General features: G+C 39.3%; 1 protein-coding gene across 1 annotated transcript; it reads right to left on the reverse strand.

Moving 5' to 3' along the window:
• Window positions 1-328: 328 nt before the first annotated feature.
• On the reverse strand, window positions 329-14945 carry LOC5579133 (sodium channel protein Nach). The gene is made up of 3 exons (XM_021857011.1): window positions 14293-14945; window positions 1235-1738; window positions 329-1171 (listed from the first exon to the last, which is right to left on the reverse strand). Exons 1-3 carry the CDS (start codon window positions 14904-14906, stop codon window positions 559-561), a joined length of 1731 nt encoding a protein of 576 aa, XP_021712703.1. The 5' UTR covers window positions 14907-14945; the 3' UTR covers window positions 329-558.
• Between the last annotated feature and the right edge of the window lie 11190 nt (window positions 14946-26135).

A 26135-nucleotide genomic window follows, 5' to 3' on the forward strand; every position in this document is an offset into this window, starting at 1 on the left:
GTTCTTACGATACAGTCGACTCTCCATATCTCGATGTTCTACAATCCGATATCTCTCCCTATGTCGATGAATGCTTCGGTCCCTTCGTTCTGCATATATTTTCACTCTCCATATCTCGATATCCTCTTTATCTCGATATCTCCCTATCTCGATGTGATTGTCGTTCCCGATTTTCTCTCTGTATGTCGATATGCCCATTATCAAAGGTTACTAGACCAAATTTAAGAATTCAAAACAATTTGCGAAGACAAAATGACATCTGTTTGTTTTTTTATTTTCCTGGTAACGGAGTGATTTTCAATCTAGTATTCTATAAAAATTTGTTCTGTGTCTCGATCTCTCCCTATCTCGATGGTCCCTTCGATATCAAGATGTGGAGAGGCAACTGTATATTCCTATTTTATAGCTCGCTCCTGAAGGAGTAACACAATTAAAGGAACAAACCTTGATCATTCTGATCATGATATACAAAAGCTAAGCATAAAACCCGTTTATTTTAAACATCAATTTTCCGAGCATTTATAACGTAAAACATGTTAAAATTTATTCATATAAAAATCATGGTAAATACCCATCGTAGAAGAGACCATTCACGTTGCCTAGCACTTTCTGATCGAGTGGCTTGATCTTCTCGCTGTACGGTGCCACAAGAATCGGATGAAAATGGTTCGGCTTGGCCATGCTGGCAATCCGTTCGTACCGGGAAATGTACCGTTTGGCTGGTCCAGCCAGAAGCAGTCCCTTGCTGTTGGGTACCTTAACAGCTTCGAACTCCTGCTCGATCAAGCCCACCGTTATGACTTGCTTGTTGGTGAGCGATCGTTTCGTCAGACCTTCGGGTTGTGGATTCGTTGGTGTCGAGGCATGAATCCGATATCGAAGATCCGGTTTAAGCCCGAGATCGAACCGATGCTGGGGTCGCTTCAGTTTCGCCTGCTCGATGGCGATGAGCTCATCGCGGTTTTTGTACAACATACAGCAAGCACGCATCGTGAAGAAGTAAATAATCTCTACTCCAGACAGCAGGCTGAAGCCCAAAAAGAGACCCGCGATGCCACCGAATGATACCAGCAGGTCGACCCACCCAAACAGGACTTCGCGTTTGTAGCGGATCAGAGGCCATGTGAGGAACTCGATTGTAACGACTTCATCATTGGTGACATTCGTGGTTCTGTGAAAGAATGATTAGGTACATCTCTTGAAACATTAGTTCCATGTTGAAGCAAACACTTACGACTTTGAATACTTCTCGACGTCGTACACCTTGTTGTGACAGGCCAGCTCGCAATTCTTGCATCCATTGCTGCTGGTGATGTTGGCCGTGTATTTTACCAAGCAAGCCAACTGCTTGATGGTGCAGAATGCTAACGAATTCGGTGGGGCGTAAAACGGTGGAACGCATTTGCAGAACTTTAGACACTTCCGAATCCGACACTCTTTCATGCAGCCGGAGAATGTGTACCCATCTCGGTAGTATTTGAGTTTGACCTCGTCCGGAAAGATGCATTTGCGCTGCCAGATGGAGAGCTGCCGGGCGTCTTCGGTGGTGTAGGTTTCCTTCTTCGAAATGAGTATGCCGATGGCAAAATCATCCTCCCATTGGGCATGCGGGTGGAACTCTAGGCCGGAAATTTCGTCGTACGAATGTATGAAGATGTGCGATGGGCGAGACGGTTTGAACGAGAGGCCCCATCTCTTGTCCGTTTCGTATAGGTTGTTGAACTCGGTTGTGCGTTCCCTGTTGGAGAATGGATAAACTTATTAACCCTTCAGTCGTCGCGCGGTTTGCCACCGTCAGAAGCACCACGCTGTGTACGAAAAGCGAGGTTTTTTCACCACTGTTGTACAAAATACAACAGCGCGACGACTGAAGTGTGAGACTGAGATGATACTTGCAGGTTTTAACGCACCGAAATTCAGTTTTTACTCTGCCACAATTTTTGTTCTCTCTCACCACCAATTTTGTTGAAAATCAGTGGGTTGGTCAGGGTTCTAATTCTCTAAAAACAATGACCAAAGATTTCCCAAGTAACCATAAGCACTAATAATAAGCCCTTAATCAACATCATAGATGCGTACATGCATTATAATAGCACCACAAATGCTTACACACCTTATAACAGCACTTCCGCTGTATAGAAACCCTATTACAGCATCATTAATGCTTCTAAGCCTGATGCATGCAGGCATTCAATAAGCACTATATTGGCTTTATATTCGAATACAGGGTATGTTTAAATGCCATCCAGTGTTTTGACAGATATACCACGTGCTTTGTGTTTGCATATAGTGGTAAAAGGGAGTCAAAAATAAATCTTCTCACTACTACAATTGCAGGTTTTATGACTGGGAAAAGTGATGGTTTAAATTGGCCACTTTTCTTTCCAATACTATTCATCTTATGTGGCCGTAGGAGCAAAGGAGCAGGACAACAACTCAACAATACGAGTGTCGCAGGTTCGAGACGCAAAATGAGGAATTTCATCATCATAAAACGAGGATCAAAATGTGGCAATTGCAAGTCCTCAAAAGGATGGAAACTACCAAAACAAATATGTCTGATACGGAGAAGTACTATCTGTATCATTTTATTACATTTTTTGCATACTATTAGAGGTTTCCGTTTTCATTCATTCATTTATTTACCTCGTGTACCAGTTGCTTGGCCGCATACGCGAAAGCTCTCTGGCTGCGTACGCGAAAGCACAAAATATTCGCCCTAAAAACCTGGCGAAAACAACTGACGTTTCTCACGTGGTCTTATATCAGCATTAGTGGTGCAGAGAAGCACGGTTATATCTTGGCACTATAATGGCACGCTATTTCGCCTTTTCTGGCATTATAATAGCATTATATGCGTATATAAAACTGACATGCATCAAATGATTACCCTATAGGCACATATAATGCTGTTACCGTGCCGCATTTTCGTGCTTACTGGTTACTTACTTGGGTTAAGCTTATGCCAAGGATCTCATAAGAAATTATCAAAAGGTTTTGCTAAAAATTCTACACAGATGTTGCAAGTAATCCTCCCATAATCCGTCTTGAATCTATCTAGGTTTCTTTCAAGCATCTTGTAGTACTTCTGCATCTTCTCTTTGACACCGCGTTATTTTGAGCACTTGCACAGCTAATAACTGAGAGCTTTTATGCCATTTGTTCTATTTTTCATTCGTATATCGTGTGGCAAGCAGGAAGGGAATCAGCCTAACACAAAAACATCCTTGAACGGTGGGATTCGAACCCACGACCCTCAGATTGATCTTGCAGAATAGCTGTGCATTCACCGCTATGGCTATTTGGACCTCCACATTGTATTACTTCTAGAAACCAATTGGAAATTAATCTTGCCAGACATTCTCCGAAGGTTTTATTCTGTAATCACTCGCAGTGTTGCATTTGAACGCGTTCATTTCGCGTTCCAGTTCAAATTTTTGAACGAAAGATCAAGTAGGCTTGAACATTGAGCAGTTCAAAAATTTGAACGCAAAAGAGCAGAAAAATGAACGCGAAAGGAAAATTGTTTTCATGCCAGATCAAAACAAATTTAACAGCAGAAATATTTACTAGAGATGTCAAGGAACACGAAAGGTTCCATACATTGTACGGGATACGAACTCAGTGCAGTTCAAAGTAGTACTTTTTAAGTTTTGTGCTTCAGTGTGCATTTTAAAGTGAACGGGCCGTTCGTGAGCAGCGTCAGAAACTTGCACGAGATATCAATGTTTACTGCGTTCACGTGCAAAATTAGAACGCGTTCAGTTCATTTTTGGCTCGCGTTCAGTTTAAAATGCATCACTGATCACTCGAGAGATATCTCTAAAGCTTTCAGTAAGAATTACTCCGGGATTTTCGCTAGAGACTTCTGCATGCTGAGGTTCGTGGGTTCGAATCCCGCTGGTCGAGGATATTTTCGTAAAAGAAATTTTTTCGTTTCCCAGGGCATAGAGTATCTTCGTACTTGCCACACGATATACACATGCAAAAATGGTCAATCAGCAAAGAAAGCACTCAGTTAATAACTGTGGAAGTGCTCATAAGAACACTCATCTGAGAAGCAGGCTCTGTCCCAGTTGTGACGTAACGCCAGAAAGAAGAAGAAGTTCTGCATGTATTTTTTGAGATGTTCACAAAATTTTTTTCATTGACTTCTCCAGAAGATCTAGCATATAGTTTTTTTTTTATTAATTCTAAAGAAACACTGCAGATTGGTCCAGAAATTGTTCAAACAACTGATGTGTTCTCAACGAAATTCCCATTAAAGTGTTTAGTGATTCTCTCAGGAATTGTTCTACGAGTTACCTTAGTGATGTTTTTCATGAGTTCGTTTACGAATCTTCTAACATTTTTTCATGAAATTTCCTCAACGTGCCTCTGAAAGGCCCAAGTAAAAATTGAACAAATGTAAAAATTGAAAAAAAAGCAATGTTTTGCTTCATAATCCACAATTCCTAAAAATAAAAACACAGAGCTGTTTTATCATTAAAATAAAACGGCTTTTTTTTTAATTTGTTGATTTTAATGCAGAGAAGGCCTCAGTCGAGTGGTTAGAATCCGCGGCTACAAAGCAAAGCCATGCTGAAGGCGTCTGGGTTCTGTTCCCGGTCGGACCCGGATCTTTTCGTAAAGGAAATTTCCTTGACTTCCCTGGGCATAGGGTTTATTTACAAATTTCATAACACCAAAAATGACCATTTTAGACACCCACCCACCCCCTCGTAACGCTTTTTATATGAGTGTTTAACAAATTTTGTACGAGCTGTCACAAGTCAAGGACACCCCCCACCCCCTTCAGCGTTATGAAATTTGTGAATGGGCCCATAGAGTATCATCGTATCTGCCACACGATATACGAATGCGAAAATGGCAATTTTGGCAAAGAAAGCTCTCAGTTAATAACTGTAGAAGTGCTCATAGAACACTAAGCTGAGAAGCAGGCTCCGTTCCGGTATGGACGTAATGCCAAGAAGAAAAAGAAGAAGGCAGAGAACTGCGTTTTCAGTTTTGATATTTGCTTTATTTTTACTAGGATTATTTATGCCTTAAGAAATACATGGAGGAATTGCTGTTATTTTTTCTGAAATTTCTGATGATTTCCTCTAAGAATTGTCGGAAATATTATTTCTATGATTGTGCCAATTCTCCCTGAATGTTTCCCCGAATTTCATTTCACCGAACCTGTTTCTCCGAAAAGCGATACACACTAGACTGATGCAAATTTTGAAATTTTGGCTTCCCTGTGCTTAAACGGTGTCAATTATGATTAAAATCATTCTCCCAAAATTTGAAGTGATTTGGTAGAAATTTGGTTGTGCACACGCCATTTGAAGTTTATATTGAAATTACTATGTAAAAGGCAAAGCTTTTGTGTTCAGTCCTCTAACTGCTCGAAATAATAATATATGAAAAAGGGAACAAACTCTTCTCATGTGAAATCCTTCCAGTTACAACTTTGCCGAAGACCACATTTTGATGGGACGTAAGGATTACTTACTTTACTTTTGCTGGCGCTACGTCCTTCAAGACATGACCTGCGCCACAATGTTACGCCAACTAACTCGGTCCATGGCTGCTAACCTCCAATTCCTCGATCACCCCACACTTCCAAGATCCTGCTCCACTTGGTCAAACCACCTAGCTCGTTGCGCTCCCCTTCGTCTTGTACCGGCCGGATTTGAGTTGAACACCATTTTTGCAGGATTGTTGTCCGGCATTCTCACAACGTGTCCCGCCCATCGTACCCTTCCAGCTTTGGCGACTTTCGTGATACTGGGTTCACCGTAGAGTTGCGCAAGCTCGTGGTTCATTCTTCTCCTCCATACGCCGTTCTCACATACTCCGCCGAAGATCTTCCTAAGCACACCTCGTTCAAAAACTCCTAGCGCTTGCAGGTCCTCTTCGAGCATTGTCCACGTCTCATGCCCGTAGAGGACTACCGGTCTTATTAGCGTCTTGTACATGGTACACTTAGTACGGAAGTGAAGTTTACCAGACCGCAAGGTCTTGTGGAGTCCATAGTAAGCACGACTTCCGGCGATGATACGTCTTCGAATTTCTCTACTGCAGTTGTTATCCGACGTTATCAATGATCCGAGGTAGACGAATTCGTCCACCACCTCGAACTCATCCCCGTCGATCGTCACGCGTCTGCCTATGCTAGCTCTATCGCGCTTGGTTCCTCCAGCCAGCAGATATTTCGTCTTCGACGTATTAACCTTCAATCCAACCCGATCTGCTTCACGTTTCAGCCTGGTATACTGTTCAGCAACCACCTGGAACGTTCTTCCGACAATGTCCACGTCGTCAGCGAAACAAATGAACTGGCTGGATTTATTGAAGATCGTGCCCCGCATGTTGAAGCCCGCCCGTTTCATAACACCTTCTAGCGCAATATTGAACAGGAGGCAGGAAAGACCATCGCCTTGTCGAAGTCCTTTGCGTGTTTCAAACGGGTCCGATAAAGCACCCGATATCTTCACACAGCACTGTACACTATCCATCGTAGCTTTGATCAGTCTAGTCAGTTTCCCGGGAAAACCGTTCTCGTCCATAATCTTCCATAGCTCTTCGCGGTCGATGGTATCATCGGCCGCTTTGAAATCGATGAATAGGTGGTGCGTAGGGACTTGATATTTGCGACACTTTTGGAGGATCTGCCGCAACATAAAGATTTGGTCTGTCGTCGATCGACCGTCCACAAATCCGGCTTGATAACTTCCAACAAATCTGCTTGCCAGTGGCGATAGACGGCGGAAGATGATCTGGGAAAGCACTTTATAGGCTGCATTAAGAATGGTGATCGCTCGATAGTTCTCACATTCTAACTTGTCACCCTTTTTGAATATTGGGTATATTATTCCCTCCTTCCACTCCTCCGGTAGCTGTTCTGTATCCCAGATCCTGGCTATCAATCGGTGCAGACAAGTGGCCAACCTGTCCGGGCCCATTTTAATAAGTTCCGCTCCAATACCATCCTTTCCAGCTGCTTTGTTGTTCTTGAGCTGTTTGATAGCATCCTTAACTTCACCTATTGTGGGAGTTGGCACGTCTCCCTCATCCGCCGTACTGATGAAGCCATTCCTCCTGCTGTCTTGATCTTCCTCCTCCGCGCCGTTTAGGTGTTCATCGTAGTGCTGCTTCCACCTTTCAATCACCTCACGTTCGTCCGTCAAGATACCACCATCCTTATCCCGGCACATTTCGGCTCGCGGCACAAAGCCTTTGCGGGATGCATTTAGTTTCTTGTAGAACTTTCGTGTTTCTTGAGAACGATACAACTGCTCCATCTCTTCGCACTCCAACTCTTCCAGGCGGCGCTTTTTATCCCGGAATAGATGGGTTTGCTGTCTTCGCTTCTGTTTGTATCGTTCCACGTTTTGACGGGTGCCTTGCTGCAGCATCATCGCCCGCGCTGCATTCTTCTCGTCCAAAACCGTCTGACACTCCTCGTCGAACCAACCGTTCCGTCGATTTGCTTCCACGAACCCAATGGCACCTTCCGCTGCGTTGTTAATGGCTGCTTTGAGACTACTCCAGCAGTCCTCAAGAGGGGCTTCGGTGAGCTCTCCCTCTTCCGGCAACGCTGCCTCAAGGCTTTGCGCGTATTCAGTTGTGACTTCGGGTTGCTTGAGTCGCTCCAGATTGTACCGGGGCGGGCGTCGGTACCGAATGTTTTTCACAAAGGAGAGTCGTTGGCGCACTTTAACCGTCACAAGGTAGTGGTCCGAATCGATGTTTGCGCCGCGATAGGTTCTGACCTGGGAGGGAGGCACCGATACTACACACGAAATATGACACATTTTTTTTTTCAAACTGCAAGAAAACTCCAGCTTGCCAACAACAATCAAGGCACACTTGATGAAAATCGCTAGTTTTCTTTTGTTGTGTACCTTTGAACTTTTTGGACAAACATGAAAAAAGGGCCAAAGTTTTCTATGCATTTTATTTTCGTTTTTATTAGAAAAAGTAAAATTATGCGTATTTGAATACTTTATATTCAATCAGAATAAAAGGTGCTATCGTGACATTACTTTTGAATAGGCATGAATAGCTTATCAATCGATTTTTTGTCACATTTGATGAAATGCAAATATATGTTTTGATCAATTACGCTCTTTTTCCATGTTTGTCCGTTGTTTAAGATCCGGGCTCACAGTGACAGTTCGTGACAGCAGAATCTCGGCTCACTATGACGTACAGAAATTGCGTATCGGTTTCTCCCTCCCAGGTTCTGACGTCGATAATGTCCGAGAAGTGCCTTCCATCAATCAAAACGTGGTCGATTTGTGATTCAGTCTGTTGGGGTGATCTCCAGGTGTACCGATACGGGAGGCTGTGCTGGAAGTAGGTACTACGTATGGCCATGTTTTTGGAGGCGGCGAAATCAATCAGTCTAAGGCCGTTTTCGTTCGTAAGCTGGTGAGCGCCGAACTTCCCTATAATCGGTCTAAATTCCTCCTCCTGGCCAACCTGAGCGTTGAGATCTCCGATAACGATTTTGACATCATGGCTTGGGCAGCCGTCGTATTCACGTTCCAGCTGCGCGTAGAAAGCGTCCTTATCGTCATCGTCACTTGCTAGGTGAGGGCTGTGCACGTTGTTTATGCTGATATTGAAGAAACGGCCTTTGATCCTCAACTTGCACATTCTGTTGTCGATTGGCCACCACCCAATCACGCGCCTCTGCATTTCGCCCATCACGATAAAAGCTGTGCCCAGCTCATGTCTATTGCCGCAGCTCTGGTAGATGGTATAACCATCCTTATACGTATGTACCGTCGACCCTTTCCAGCAAACCTCCTGCAGCGCTACGATGTCGAACTTGCGGACCCTCAATAATTCGGAAAGAATGCGGGTACTTCCCAAGAAATTGAGAGACTTACAGTTCCATGATCCGAGTTTCCAATCGTTAGTCCGTTTTCGATGCCTGGGTCTATGCCGATTGTTCCGGTCCGAATTTACATTGTATGCTTCCTGTACTGATGATTTTTACGGCTGGCTTGTAAGGCCTGCACCAACCCCCTGTCTCGCCGGAGGATCATCGTGCACAGCACTGTTTAGAGTCCCACGCTGGCACTAGGACGATGATCAGCCGCTCCTAACATGGAGAACAGACGCTGTTTTGAGCCGCCCCTAACATGGAGAACAGACGCTCTGATAAGCTACACCCTCAGAAGAGAGGAGCCCCCCTTCCCTGTCAGCATACGACCAAGGTTCCACCAGGGTTGGTTACCCGATCTTCCCTACGGTTACTCGTATCCCAGGCGGCACCACGGGGAGGTAGGGATAGGAGTTACTGGACAAGAGGCTAAGGACCACAAATGGGGTCTATTTTATACCTGCAGGTACGCGAAGTACCAATGGTACGCATTGTCCAGTCATTTACCACCCAACGTATCTTACTGCATATCAATAATACTGATGCGACATTGCTTATATTCGACAAATTACAAGAGCTGTCAAGCAAAAGAGCATTAACGCTACATTACAAATGTATTAATGCACTTATATTACTTTATGAATTGCTTGGTTGCTTTATAAACATTCTTGCATTAGTTCGACTGTATAAGGGCCCTTTTCCACTTTTAAACTACTTTAATGGTAGGCTTACGGCAATGCAGCTGATATATATAAGCAATGATATAATGCTCCATGGTTACTTGGGTATCACCTTCATAATATAGTACACCGTACACAAACTTAGATTTTTTTTCACGGCTATCTCGGTTTCCCGATTTTAACCGAGACTCAGCTAACAATTTGTCCGGTTGCTTAGCAACGAAGCACAATTTACTGATACTCGGCTTTTATTTACTGAGATCCCAGGAAATTTGTTTGCTGACTTCTCGGCTGTGCGGATCTCGGTTGAAACAAGCCGAGAATCGGCATTCTAATTTTAATGTGCAGCTGAAAAAGGTGCAAGAATAGTCTTCAGTAGTCAACTAGAAAGAACGGTAGGCAATCGAAAGAAGGAGATATTGCACACTACCAAAAAATCATGCGATTTCATATCTTTCTGCCCAGACAACCAGAAGTCGCATAACAGTTTACGAACAAAATCGTTCACTCATACAAATTGCATCACATCCGCACTAAATGGTGGTTGAAATCGTTTCATCGATGATTTTCCTCGCATAAAACGCTATTTTACGAGTTCATATGTACATTTTGTTTTGTTCCGTATACTCGTACAAAGTAATTCGGATCAATCCGTAGCAGCTGTCAAATAAATTTTGTTTCCATAAATTATGTCGTATGAGAGTATGGATTAGATCGCAATAAAATCTACACACTCGCATTGAATGCTATGTTTCATCATATAAAATATGCACGTATATCGCCTCCACTTTTGTACATATAAGGCCTTTTCACGACATCTTATACGTAAAACGTTGCACATATAAGCATCGCATAACGCAAAAGATGATTTCATTATACGTGAATTCTGGTTGTCTGGGTGATGCACATAAAAGCAGTGTTGTGAAAAACTCAATTTCTCATAACTCACGCTTGAGATTTTTCATGCGTGACTTGTCAATCACGCAACTCAGCAGTCAAAAAATCATGAATGAGTTGGCTCACCTTTTCGACTCATTGTCTCGTAGTCTACAGTTTACTCACAAACTGCAATATTTTCTTGTTAATCTGGTAAAATTATAGTGATCCTTTCTAACGCAAACAACAACATTAGGGTTTCACGAATTTTTGACGGGTTTTACGACTGAATCATTTTTTACGGTTTGAGTTGATTGAGTGATGTTACATCTAAATCTCAGGCGTGAGATTTGCGAAGCAGATCTCTAATGAGTTTGTACTCACGGGAGAGCGTATTGATTGAGATTTGAGTGTGAGTCTATCAACACAGCATAAAAGAAGCGAGCCGAATGACATAAATTTGTGTCGAATTTTCAATAAGATAGTGTCTAATACGGGAATCTAATGTAGGAATAATATGAGAACTTATTTGAAGAGATGCAACAAGAATCGCTATAATTGCTGTACCAATTCGTGTTAACATATCAATTGGAAAATTTACTAGAGTTATTATTTGACAAATCGCTGCAAATTTGGAAAAATTTGTAGGAAAAATAAATATTTGTAGGAATTTCTTGAAAAAATTCTAGAGGAACACCTCGACTACCTCTAGCACGAATGCTCTCGTTTGGTGAAAAGTATCTTTGATAAACAAACAACGAATTCTCGACAACTTTCTTGTGAAATCTTTAAAAGTTTTCCAAGAGAAAAAAAACCCCCTTTTTAGAGTACAAGTACTCTTTTTTGCCTTAAAAATGTGTGTACTATTCTTTTTTGCTAAACGGGCTCAAGTGTACTCTTTTTCAGTTATTACTGACGATAATCGTCAAATCAAATTACCTGTTGAAGAAGTCATATCAACTTTTTTCCCAGGATAATACAGATAATTCACCGATTTTTGACAAAAACTGGCACACAATCAACCCACAAATTATTTTCAATAAAAAAAGTCAGTCAAAATTCAAAATCACTTTGTTTCGAATAATTTAATCTTATTGAAGCAACTTGTTTTGTCAAACGCTTTTTAAAGAAACGTCATTTTGGCGATGCAATTTTTGATGAACGTGGGAAAAAAGATGTGGGAATGAAAAGATTTCAGTTTGAAGTGTAGTATGGAAATCATAAAAAAAAACTATTAAATCAATCAAGCTTCTTAGTTTCATAATGTTTAAAAAGTCCTTAATAAAACTTAAATCGAAAACAATACTTGAGGTTCTTTTCACACATTTCACTCTTCTTAGTTCTTCTGGTTCCTTCACATACTCAAATTGTTCTACATTTTCTTAAGATTTTTTTCAACAAAACTCATTTGAAAGACAATATTTTTTGAAAACAATCGAACGACTTTTGGTATAGTAAATATAATAAATAAAATTGATAGAAAAAATCGATTCACTTAGAGTCAATGTTCAATATAGTAAGAGAGTATGGCATGAGACAAATGAGAGTTAAATTTCGTAAAATATTTGATAAAAACTTGAGAATAGTGTCTCCCTGAAAAACTTAATTTTTATTTATATGTAAGAAAAGTGGCTGTGATTAAAGGCCCAAACGCAATGATAGCGGAACGGCAACGGAAAGCGGAAAAAAAAAAAAAAAAAATTGGAGCTAATACCGGGGAGAATCTGTGAGAAATCTGTGAGATTGTTCTAGAAAATTCGAAAAAAATACCAAGTTGTTTTGTCACATTGGTAATTGAGCAATTCTCGCTGAAACCAGGCCGCCATCGGCACCCATCGTTAGAATGCCAATTTTATGTCACTGATCGCTAGTTTTCGATAAAACTCAAGGGTGGTTCTTTCTGTTTTCTCAAATTGGTGGACCCCTCGTACGCTAGTTAGCTGAACAGTTTGCGAAAAAGCCCATTTTTTCATAAATCTTGGGCATTTCTTCACGGGATATGTCTCTTATTTCGCTTGGAACACATAGCAAACTTAGTGGCATCGTATAGAGAAAGGATGTAGCTTTCATTTAAACTTGAAAAATTTTTGGCGGCCATTTTGAATTTGGCCGCCATCTTGAATTTTGTTAGAAAAATCGATTTTTCACCATTAGCGCACCGCCAGTTTTGAATTCAGAGATCACCATCAGAATGCTGAGGAAAAATTGCGTAAGATAGGCTACAGAAACTAGGTGAGCAATGGTATTTACCCTATCAAATGAACGATTTTCTAAATCATGTTATACGATTTTGACGTATTTTGTGAGTGCAATCAATACAAACATCATATTTTGTACAACAAAGAAACAGGTTTTCAATCTTTGGTGTTTTATTCGAGTCGAGTAAAGAATAAGAATATTATTTTTAGTGAAAAAATCTGGCGGCCATCTTGGATTTTGACGCCATCTTGATTTTAGGTAGTAGAATTAATTTTTCACCTTGATAGCACTCAGCATATCGAATTTAGAGGCTACCAATAAAAAAGGTTACGTATACTCTTCTTCTTATTATTCTTCATTTTACTGACGTTACGTCCCTACTGGAACCGAGCCTGATACTCAGCTTTATTAGTTATAAATCCAGGTTATTAAACAAGAATTTTGTTTTTTAATGAATTCAGTAATAATGAATAAATAAATTCAATAAATGAAAACCGTCAAAAAGCATTGATTGTAATAAACAAACATTTTTTTTACCCTATGCATTGTTGTTCATCATACGTAATTCCGAAAGGCAGGTATATAATTTCGAGGTTAGAAAAACTGGCGGCCATCTTGGCTTTCGACGCCATCTTTGTTTTTAGCAGTTGCATGATTTTTTACCATCTCAGTGCTCATCATGTTGAATTATACAATGAGGCCTCCGTTAAAAAAAAATAGATTCTATCTTTCTTATCTTATCTCAGCTGTTCAACTGATTGATCATTTGTATCAATGGTTTTAGACCAAATAAATGAAAGAAATAATGATATTTTACAACTCGAAGATATGCAGAAGAATCATTCAGGTAGCAAATAAGCGTTAAAAAATCCTATTGGTTAATTTGAGTTTAAAACTAGTTAAGCTGAAGGGCTGGCTCTGTTCCAGTAGGGACGTAACGTGAGGAAAAAGAAAAACAAGAAGAAGAATAAGTGTAACGGTAGCATTGAAATTCAACATGTTGAGTGCTAACAAGGTGAAAACTCATTCTACTACTTAAAACCAAGATGGCGTCAAAATCATCTGTCTCAAATAATACACCAACAATTGAAAACTTGTTTCTTTGTTGGGTCCACCAATTTGAGAAAACAGAAAGGACCACCCTTAAGTTTTATCGAAAACTAGCGATCAGTGACATAAAATTGGCATTCTAACGATGGGTGCCGATGGCGGCCTGGTTTCAGCGAAAATTGCTCAATTATAACCGCATAACAGTCACATTGAGATTATAAATGAGTCTCATAATGTCATAGCAACGAAATTTCTATCAGAATTATTTTCTGACTGTTCACCTAGTATGCGATATGAGTTGTACAAAATATCAGCCTCGAATAAGCACTTTTGAGATCCTGGTAATTTTTAGAAATTTTACTTTCCTCTCATACCACTACCTGTGCTCATACTACCATAAAATGCATACTTGGTATTCCATTTACTCAATGCCTACTTTTGTCGAATGTTACAAATATGCAGTTATGGGCAGCTGTACGTCCATTACAACTCGACTGAACATTCAATTTTAGTATCTGGCTATGAGAGATTTGGGATAATCAGTCTCATTATTTGTTATAAAGGTTGAGTAGTGAATGGTAAATATACATCATTTTCACAACTTACCATTGCGGCATAGTGTCGTAGAACTTAGCGTTGAACCCATAGCAAAACCCAAACTCCGAAAAAACCGACTTAAACTGGCTGCAGCAGTCCAGTTCCATGCCACGGAACCAACAGTTTGACAACAAATCTTCACACCCAATTGCCACATAGTATACGAAGCTTCGAATATTTTTGACCACGTTCAGCAAACCCACATCCTCCGAAGTCACTATTTGTCGGTAGGAAATTCCCGCCAACGCATTCACAGTAGGTTCAACTTCCGTATAGTTCACCAAAGGATCAATCAGTTGCACAATCTTTTCGGCTCTGGCTGCATCCACGACATCCGTTGGACAGACCAGCACCGTGGGAAAAGTGGTCCAGTTGTGCTGAAATCCAGTGTCCGGACCGGTGATGGTTGGTTTCGTCTGGAACCGCTGCCACAGATTGAAGATAATGATGAGCGTCGTAACCGAACTGATGGAAACCATACAGAACCAGCAGAACTTTTCCCAAAACGGCCTTCCCTGCTCGGTGATGAAGCGAACTCCGTGTAGGGTGGACTGCGCAAAAGTTTCCCTCAATTGTACCAACAAACTGGCCCGGAACAACCGGAGGAAGGTGAGTGGGTCCATGCTGCTTGTCCGGGCTTAGTCTGATTTAACGACACTGGACATGCAGGTTCTTAAGGGAAACTGAAACGGATTCCCGGTGCAAAATTGCTGGAACGATGCTGGCGTGACCGTTGCATATAATTCACACCTTGGGCGGGTATGTTCTTAATTGAATTGCACACTAGCGAGGTTGTGAGCATGGATGTTGGACATGGTTTTCGTTTTAAATGTTGAACAAGATGGAAGCACAACCGTTGCAACGAACTTTGGTGGGACAGTACTCTTTTTATTATATCCCTTTCGGGACGAACCAGCACAATTGTGCTGTTCGGCACCCTTGACATCGAATGACTATTTCAGCCAATAAATCATTGTTTTACTAAACTTTTTCGATTTCGATTATTGAATTATCATTGATACTTGTAATCAAGCACAACAGCTTTTGTTTACATCGTGTTTAGAAAACACCAGCTCAGGGTAAACAAAAAGTAAACAAACACCGTAAGAATGGGCAAAAGCGTGATAGTGGACATGGAGAGGATTTAGATTGACTTAAAAACAATGGACGTAATTTTTGAATTTCCCCTTGCTTTGATAATCGATCAATACCATGTTGACGCGATAATCCATTTTGGTGTTCTACAATGTATGCCGGTTCAATTTCTGCCATAATATTTATGAAATTTGACAACTGAAGCTGAAAACCTTTACTTACTATTTGCTTCCAAACCACAGAGTCCTTTGAATGGCATACTATTAATGTATGCAGCCCATGCTAGTCTTCTTCTTCTTCTTCTTCTTGGCATTACATCCTCACTGGGACAGAGCCTGCTTCTCACCTTAGTGTTCAATGAGCACTTCCATAGTTATTACCTGAGAGCTTCCATTGCCAAAGTTGCCATTTTCACATTCGTATATTATGTGGCAAGTACGATGAAACTCTATGCCCAGGGATTGTCTCCAGCACTCGTATTTATGCAGTAGTTACGTCATGGTAGATTATAAAACTTAAAAAGTCTACCAAACATCAGACTTTTTGAAAACATTTTGCCAGACATTGTTCGAAGGTTTTATCAACAGTCCGCAATGGAGATATGCACAGATGAGTAGTCGACAAACGAATTACATACATTCTCGAGTATCAGGAAATCGTGCTTCGTTATTTGGCAACCTGGCAATTGTTTGTTAAAAATGAAAAACCGAAAAACACAGCCGAGTTCACGAAAAAGAAATTTGGTATGTAGGTTCATTCATGAATTCCTCTAAAAATTTCTCTAAAGGTTAAGATGCATCGAAGCCAAACCTCGAATTTACAAGAGCACATATCTAGAGAACCAGGTAACCGTTTGTACTGGAAATTTAACTCATTGGTCACATTTTGTTACATTCTTTGAGGGTTTTTTTAAGTAATAACTCGAAGATTTCCTTTAAAATTTGCTCCAAATGTTTTATTGGTTTTCTGCCTTGAATAACTCTATAAGCTCTTGAAAGTATCCCTTCAAAACTACATATTGATGAAATTTGCTCACAGTATTCTTAATGTAGTTTGGCCTAGGACTCATCAATAGTTTCAAAAACTCCTCTTGAAACTGTCTTAGAGATTCCTTCAGAAATTCCTCTAATTTCACTTCTAGTTTTTTTGCAAAATTGCTACGATTATGATGGATTCTTACAGGAATCATCTCACGAGATTTTTCATTAATTCGACCAGGAATTTCACGAAGATCTTTTTCAAGCATTTAATCATCCCATAGGTATGGAAATAATTTCAGATATTTATTCACGACTTTATCGAATGTCATTTATGAATACCTTCCTCTAAGAACACAAAAAAATCGCAAACTTAAGAAAGTTTCTTAAAATATTATTTTTTAATTTTCATACTGGAAACAATTTTTTTACAACAATTCCAGGTCAAATTATTGATGAAACTGTTAAAACAATTCTATAAAAATCTTAAAAACAGTTCTGGATGAATTTAAAAATGTTTTAAAATTTACATAGAAATCTCCAGTTGAAATATTCTATGAATTATACTTGAAGGAATTGCAAGAAGAGCTTCAAGGCAATTACTGATGCCATTTTAAAAGAAATTCTGGGAAAAAAACCTAAAGAAATTTTCGATTGATTTTTCTTAAGAATTGCGGTGTCCTAAGAAAAATGCTTAGATAATTCAACGGTTAGGTAGAACTAAGATTCAGATTGATGCCGGTTGTATTACAGGCCAGAGCAAAATTGCCGATCAAAGGGATCCTTTGGCGTGAAATTTGAGAATGAAATTGTGAGGGCCGCTTTTCTCACCCTGATAAACAAAAAAAAATCTGACTACGCCCCCTTTAAAAGCTACGTAGGTCGTAAACGTAGTTCATAAGTAAATATTAACATGTTAAAATTTGAAAAAAAAACAGAAACAAAATATATGTCCCGATTTTGTCAGGTTCCCCATTTTGTCAGCCTAAAATTCATCGGGGGGCTGACAAAATCGGGTCTCTACTGTATTACAATGACTTAAATTCCATTTTAAGCAAATAGACTCGATGTAAAAAATAAAATAAAATAAATTTGATATTGGGAGCCAGATAGCCATACGGTATACACGCAGATACTAAGCAAGATCATGCTGAGGGTCGTAGGTTAGAGTCCAGCCGGTCGAGCATCTTTTCGTAAAGGGAATTTTCTCGACTTCCCTGAGCGTAGAGTATGATCGTACCTGTCACACGATATACACATGCAACATTGGTCGATTGACAAAGAAAGCTGTTAGTTAATATCTGTGGAAGTGCTCATGAGAAGTTGAGAAGCAGGCTTCTTTAGCGTCAGAAAGAAGAAGAATAAATTTTATGGTAATTATTTGCACTTAAAAACGTCCAAGCTGTCGGGCACATATGACGTAAATTTACATGAATTTTTAGGAAAGCTGCTTACGCAGACTGAATATTTTGACGAAGAGCTAAAAAGGAGCTCTAGGAATAAAATGAATGATTCCAGTTATTTAAAATAAATTAGTTCCATGTTACCAACCTTAACAAAAACATGGTTCAAGCATCATTTGAAGGAAGGCTATGTGATTTCAAAAGTGATAGTGTATATGTTAGGTAAAGTGAGTGAAAGAGGTTGGAGGGAGTCTCTAAAAAAATAATTTAATTTTCGAGTCTAGTACACGACTCTGACAACGGCCATATAGTGGAGGTCGAATTATGCGTAACTGTCAAAGGATACAAACTGTAGTGGAATAAAATGATATAGTTCTTAATTCGGTTTTCATTTATTTATAGGTATTCCACTAAACAATTCGAAGGTTTATTATTATTTTCAATTTTAATTTTTATTGCAAAATTAGGCTGATACAAATATTAAATTTCTTTTATGTCCGAGACCACTTGGAAGGTACGAGGGGGGGGATAAAAATAAATAAGGAACAAAAAAATCAAAAAGGAAAAAAAAGTTATTTTTCGAATTTTTATTTTTAACGATAATTGTTAAACTTTTTTAAAACGTCCTCTGGATCATTATTTTACTTGTTTTTTTAGGGGAACATGGTCCAATTCGGACCTAGTAACAGTTTTTTGGCCATATCTTTTCAGCACGATGAACAGCATGAAAAGTTTTATGTTTTCGTGAAAGCGCAATTCAGCGCGCACATTTTTCTCTCAGAGAGTTTTGTGATAGCTCCTACCAGAACATGGCTAGACATTTTTGAACCAACTTCTCCAAAAGGTCCGAATTCGACCAGCCTTGTTCCAATTAGGACCCTCCATGTTTTAATTCGGAACACCCTATATTTCATCGTTATTTGCAGTGTTAGTAACAAAATATAACTCAGATTTGTTTGGTATTAAAGCTTATTGAACTTTTTCTGCAAGCGCAAGCATAAAAAATAAACTCAATGTGTGAGAAATTTCAAACTAATTCGAGTCAGAACAAGCTCAAGTGAATTATGAATTTCATTAAAAAATATATCAGAAACTTGTTCAAAATTGGGTACAGTCAACTCTTCCTGACTCGATTTTGAACAGACTATCGTGCATGGGAGCTATCGAGATGAAGTACACATATTTTCAAATTTTAGAGCTTTTTTATTTATTTTGACAAAATACATTCAAAAAAATAATTTTGAAGTTGAATATTGTAAAATTTTCCACACATTAAAACTTTGCTATGAAATATCGGGTTGAAAAGATGAACATGTATGGGAAACTCAAACAGACAACAAACAGACTCGAAGTCTCGGAAATTCAAGTTTGAGAAGTACCTACTTATATTTATGGTTTAAAGTACACTATATTGAAGGGACTGCGCTTTCCTTCAAGCTTGTGAACAAAAACACAGTAAAACGGATGAGGGATAGTTGACTGAATTGCTCTTATATAGTACTCGTAAACGTTTTTTATAGCGTATTGCCAAACTATTTTGGATAAATCTTGGCTGTGGTATTGATGGAAATGCTTTTCAAGTAGCTGATTTATTGATTCCTTTAGTTTTTGCTAATCTACCTTATTTCTTAGATTTTTTGCGAAGCCATTTTCTTGACCGCAACAGAAACAAAGGGACTATTAATCAATATTACAACTTCTGTGATTTTCGATCGAGTCGGGAAGATTTTCGCGGGGTGGAACTCTTAGAATAGACTGAGTACACGTTGAAAATCAAGAGGTCCGTATTGAACCATATCAAAAGGTCCGGATTGGACCAACACACATTTTGAGATTTTCAAACTCGTTGAACACAAACGGTGCATAGACATATCAAAACCATATGGTCAGATGAAAGCTTAGGCTAGGGTGATTCGATTATAAAATAACACAGAGAAATTGAAGAATTATTGTCGCTTATAGAAGCTTGGAAATAACGCCAACCGACAGTACACCTGAGCACTTTACAACAATAAACTAATATAAAAAGCAAACGTAATAACTGAAAGGCGTCAAATTTATTGTGTTAGATCTAAGCCAAACGGTGAGCAGAAAAACGGTACCCACGATCTTTACAGTAGCGCCAGTATTGAGAAATGCTTGATGGTCCGAATTAGAACAGGGTCCGAATTGGACCAGGTTCCCCTACTTTAAAAATTGATAAAAACCTAACTGATGTCAAAAAAATGATGAATCTTTTTTTTTCTCCCCTTCAAAATTTTCGGATTTTTGAAGGGGGGGGGGTGACATAAAAGAAAATTAATATTTGTATCAGCCTTATTTTTGAGGAAAAATCCCACATAATTTAGGAGGATATAAACAAACATAGCAAAAAAAAGACGATTTGATTGAGCCAATTAGTTTTCAAGTTATTCACACATGTATTTTTACCCATTTTTATATGACGTAGACTTGTTCTTGAATAATCTCGATAAACGTCATCGTCACGTGATGCTTTGAATATAAGAGAGAATATGAAGTATTTTTATCTCTCGTACATTGTTCTCGTTCCATTTATAAAAAAAATCATATTGATTCAAATACATTATTTTTTTTAATTTCAATGTGCATTAAGGTGATTATAAAACGAAGCCAAACTTCGAATTTTCAAGTGCACAAGACGAGAGAATCTGACAAAAGTTTGCCTTGAAAACCAATTAAATTGCTTGCTTGCTGGTGGTGACCATTGGGATAGATTTTCTACGCGTAGCGCTGTTTCGTTCTCAAGTCTTGTGCTCTTGAAAATTTGAGGTGTGGCTTCGTTATATAATCACCTTAAAAAAAGCATAATTATTTCTGAATTTTTGGGTCACCCTATCTCACGAAAGAGCACCCTAATGACGAAATAAAAAATAAGGGTCCAAAATTTTTTAAAAAGGCATGACTTAAACAACTTTCTAAAAAAATAAAAAAAAATATTTTTTTTTTTCGAACATCGACCGCCTTGGGGACGGACCAGCACAATTGTGCTGGTCTGAATTTGACCCTAAAAAGTTCATGGAGTGATAGAATAGCCAAAATAAAGAATGTTTTGTTCTACGAGATGATGAGTTTATAAGGTAAATTTTGAAATAATCACTCAAATATGGTCCGTCCCGAAAGGGATATTCAATGGATTTGAGATATACAGTCATACCTTGATATAACGTAACCTCTTCATAACGTAACACAATGTAACGTAATTTTCATAAACTAAAAAAAAAAAATAACATTCAACCACTTATCAAAACCAAGTTGAAATAATACAAGCGTATTCTATCACTAAATATAGGGTAGATCTACCTGTTTGGGAGCTGGTCCCTTTCCTTCCAAGTGAGTGGACTGTATTAGGGCCTTGCGGGTTATCCGGTGGGAATTCCTGGTTGGACAAGTTCTTCGGGCAATTGGATACTTGTCTTCCAATAATCTCAGGTGGGTTTCTCTCCGGGTAATCACTTAAGACACTTCAATTTACGCACATAAACACACTATTTATTCCACAAAAGTTCGTCATACAATAATCAACCCATTTATTAGGTAAAACACATTTATTCTAGGACACAAACTACATTTATCTATTTCGCGTCAATTATTTAAAATGCTTATTATTAGCTACGACCGAGCTGGGTGCCGATGTTGGGAAAACTATATTCTTACAAAATACAAACTACGTTACACAAAACTATGGAGACACGAAGTAATTACGTTGTTACGTCATCGTTACATGCTTCGTTCGGGAACAATCTCTCGCTCTTATGATGAGTCGTGTACACACTTAAAAACGACATCGCTGTTCGGTAATTTATTTTACGGTCTTCGATCAGTAAACCACAAAAAATACTGAGATTTCAGCACTCTTTGTTGAAATTACTAATTTTCAGTAATATTTTTCCTAATTTACTGAACTCAGTAAACGATTATGCTGATAAGACCGCAAAATTACAAATTCGCCGAGAAAGAGCAAAAAGTCAGTAAAATGATAGTACTGACTAATCAGTATCGATTATTTTACCGAGTTTTCGTTAATATGAAATGAAAACAATAAACAACGTTTGCTATCTGCCAAGTCACAAAAAAAAACTCCTGCAATAGCATGTTTCCTGATGAAAATTTCCATTTTCTTGAAGGAAATCTCATTTTATTAATATTTAAAAACATCCAGCTCTGTTGTATCCAGTCGCAACTCATGGTAAGTAATCGGAAATGTATTGATGAATAAAAATCACAACGGTCTTCCGACAATGTTTGTGCAGCTGAACAATGTGTTTAATTGGTGCTTGGATTGCGCAGCGACATGAGCTTTGCATCCAAAACTTACGGAAGGACGCTCCGATTCTGGTGGGCATCATATTCGTTATGATTTTTCAATCCTAGCTTGTAGGGCAACGCATCCCAAACTTTTCTCGACGAGCCACCTTGATGGAAGCTAGATTGGGCAAGTCTCTGTCCAGCCAGGGTGCCATGTAAACCGAATGTGAGAAGCGTTGCGAGGAAATGTTTGGACATCAGTTTCCTAACTTGGGATGAACTGGAGCATAAAAACGGGAATGATGAAATCATTATTATTATGTTCATGTTGAGAACAACCCGTATAGTACTAAAATCGTTTAACTGAAAAAATCAGTAAACAGAAGTAAATAAAAAAAAATTACTGAGAAAGGCAGTAACGTTCCGCAAAAATGTTTACTGACTTAGTCGGTATTTTTTTGACAGTTCAAAATTTTCTGGATTTGCGGAGTTTTCGGTACTTATAAAACATTACCGACTTAACTCTGCTGTTCAAAAACCCAGTAAAATTTTACCGACTTCGGTAATAAAATCTAAGTGTGTAATTCGGCTAAGCGAACAACTTATGTTTCAACGAGGGGGCCGTCAATGCGTTGGGTGGTTATTCCGAGTTGCAAACACTACCAATAGTGTAGGTAATAAGCACGATTGAACTTCATTTAACCGCTTAAATCCGAGATGCGCAATTAATGTACATACACGTTACATTGTAACGTGAAAGAACGAACATTGACTTAAAGAGAAACATGATTTCATCGCAGTAACCAACGGCGTGTCAGTAAAAAATACTACCTCCACTATTGGTACAATGTTCCTTTAGTTGCGGTATATTTTTAATTTGTGTTTCTAAACTTGCATCAACAAGACATGGAATAAAATCAGTGAAAATGGCATTGATTATAAATAATTTTTCTCTCGGTAAAATATATCTTGAACATTGAAGTACAATATGATCAATGTCTTCATAAGAGATTCCACACTCACACAAATTGGAATCTTCAATATTGATACAATATAAATGACTGTTACACAAATAATGATTTGATAACAGTCGTAAAAAATTGGGGTGGGTAATGTCTATTACATTACCGCGGGGTTGACGTAGAACTACGATGATTAATAATTTGATTTGTCAAGTGTATGAATTTGTAAGTGTACTAGTTTTGTGTTGTTATTGATCGGATGAAGTTTTCAGAAGTATACTCTTTTTGGACTCATTTTGGTAGTCCTGAAAAGAACCATTTGTCGTTCTGTGGTTCCGAGAACCATTGTTTGGTGTTCCAGGAATAATGCCAGATGATTGAATTTGTTTTTTGGTCGTTGCTTCCTTGTGTTGCTTGGTTGGGTGATCGGTTTCTGGCTCCAGCTGTAGTTCGCCAAACTCCTCCAGTAGATTAGATGTTTGATAGTTCGGGTGCTTCGATCGTTAGAATCGATAGAATCGGTCCAGTGCTTTGGTCTGTAGCAATATCCATTGAGCATTTAGGCTCTGTACATTGATACTCATCAATATGCAGGCTTGGCCGCTATGATCCAGTATTTCACGCAGTTCGTCTCAAAGCGTCACTAATCGATGATTGCCTAAGCGCTGCAGCTCATTCCTCAAGTCAACCCTCTTGAGAGAATTGCTGCCTTTGGCGTGATGGAACTTAAAAAGTAAGAGGTTGTTTCCGAGATACGACCGCCAAAGTGACGTTGGATAACATTAGTATCTTCTATTTCCTGGCTTGAGACCGTCACGAACTTATGAAAGATTTCTGAGAGAACAGCACCAATTTTCGACCCAACACTAACTTTCGACCGATTTTCGATACGGTTTTGGCCTACTTTGTATGAAAATCCGAAAATTGGCACAGAATTCTTGTAGGTCGAAAATAAGTGCTCTTCTAATCAATTTTCACACTATTTGTTGCATGCCATTGTTGACCTATTATGAACATTTTGTGTTATTATTTGGTTGGTTCGATTAACTCTTCAACCGGTCGATGGAAGAAGAAGCATGAGCGATAACTTTTGCTCAACAAACAAATATTCCGCTTGAAGGTCCACGCATGACCCACTAAGATTGATTGCTTAAGTGGGTTCCGAAGCCTTTCGATACTCGTCGTATCCGTGGCGAACGTGCTGAAATTGCATTGAAGCACAATTTCAAACAACTGCCCTTTTCAGGGCCACAATTGATTCAATAATTTATTTAGTTATCAATTATAGTTTCGGATGATTAGTTTTCAACGGAGATAAATGGCAAACAAAGTTTAACATAGGTTCCCGTCGTTCGGGTCGGGCGGCGGTAGCAGTCTTTTCTGTGTGCGTATTTCCATTCGTTCGACAATGTCTTACCAAATCGAAACGTCAACAAAGCTGTTGCTTATTAGTTTTAGCTCTGTGTTCGACGAGTTGATACTGATCGCTCTAGTATCATTTAGGTAGCGACGGCGACAACGGCATTATGCGATCATCTCTAAATGCGAAACAAACCGGGAGGAATTCTTCATTCAAGTGCCGTTCGCAATTTATCCGACCCATGCACACACTGTCGAGGATTGCCCCGCGCGCGCACATGACTGACCAAAATCTGAATCAATCACATTCAATCATCAGTAATGTCGCTCTTCAAGGTGGAAAATTCTCACAACTCTTTTAAAATGAAATTGTCGTCCTGAAAAGGACGGTTGGTGGTAGTCACCGTCGATCAAACTGGGTTTTCATTCCATTGTTAGACAGAAACACACCAAAAGATCACCGAAAACGATTAAATTAAAATGCGGTCGGTAATTTTGTGCTCTCTTGTCCATCCTTGTATTCGATGGTTTGCTCACTCCTCCGACGGTAATTATCAAGGTTTCTGGACGCATTCTCCACGAATTCGATGGGCTAGCTGGATGCCAAGGGCCATGATGAGCAATTACACGGAACCCGCAGCTTTTAGCTTGGGAATAAACAGCAGCAGCAGCGACGAACGTGTAAATTTTATTCCGATATGAGTCCTTCTCCGGTTGCTGGTCAACGATTGACTGATGCGCGCGTGAAGTCGAGTTTGGTTGGCTTCAACTGAACACGAGATAATAAAGAGAAGTAAGAAGAAGACCGAAAGGGGCGTTTCCCTTTGAATGACGAAAGTGGCTAAGATATCGCGCAATGATGTCTGTGTCAGGAATACACAAGAAAAATGTGCTTTTCTATAAAAAATAAGACATGCTTCGATATTTCCCAATTTTTCAATAGTTTAGTCATGATAATCAATAGTTTTCATTGTTGGAGTAGATTCGAAAGATTTCCAACCGATTGGTGCAAGAATCTTGAAAATCTATCCGGGCGTTAGTAAGTTATTAAAAGTCAAAATCTAACAACTTTTCGTGACGCGAGCGATTTTTTGTTTTTCGAAATTGTACCCCAGTATGTTGCCGTAAGATGTTATCCAACGTCAACAAATTGGAAGAGTTTGTCAAAAATAGCCCTTGCAGTGAAGTAACCCGCGACAAACCAACATATACCAATTGCTGATCCTGGCTTTTGTCATAGTCGTACACGACCTCGGGGAAAGTTCCACCTTGCGACTTATGAACAGTAAAAGCACAGGCGCTAACCATCGGGAACTGAATGCGTTTGCATTTGATTATGCCGCACAGTTTGAAAGTAAAATAAAAATTCTCTATACAGGAGTGAAATTGGAGTTTCAAAACCAAGAGCCTTACGTTGGCATGAAATATTTTGAACTCTTATAACTGTTTTCTGGTTTAACGAAATTCCTTGAATGGCACCTCAATTGAAAGACAAGACATCAAAGGGTCATGTCGTTTACTTACTGAATCCCACATAACTGTCTAAATAGTTTAATAACTGTTTTAGAAGAGAACGTTGATTTCAAGCAAATCTATAAATAGGGGTGGCTAGAGAAAATTTGACGTCATTTGCTTTCCATTCTCCGCTTGGATCGCATCTCAGCAGGCAACAGATCGTCTTGCTCTGACCGGGCGTGCTTCTCAGGCACAGACTTCGATAGCGAAGGACTTCCCCGTTTGTCTTGCTTCGCTCAAATCAAACTGTCGAGCGAGCGAGAGAAGATGCCGTC

The sequence above is a fragment of the Aedes aegypti genome, chromosome 1 (genome assembly GCF_002204515.2).
Source record: "Aedes aegypti strain LVP_AGWG chromosome 1, AaegL5.0 Primary Assembly, whole genome shotgun sequence".
In the NCBI taxonomy this organism is placed as follows: domain Eukaryota; kingdom Metazoa; phylum Arthropoda; class Insecta; order Diptera; family Culicidae; genus Aedes; species Aedes aegypti.

Excerpts from the sequence above, each read along its gene's own strand:
- LOC5579133 (XM_021857011.1), bottom strand. The coding sequence starts at position 14,906 with ATGGACCCACTCACCTTCCTCCGGTTGTTCCGGGCCAGTTTGTTGGTA. Across the intron at positions 1,739-14,292 it reads TACGACACTATGCCGCAATG|GGAACGCACAACCGAGTTCA; the intron begins GTAAGTTGTGAA and ends ATTCTCCAACAG. Across the intron at positions 1,172-1,234 it reads GTCGAGAAGTATTCAAAGTC|AACCACGAATGTCACCAATG; the intron begins GTAAGTGTTTGC and ends ATTCTTTCACAG.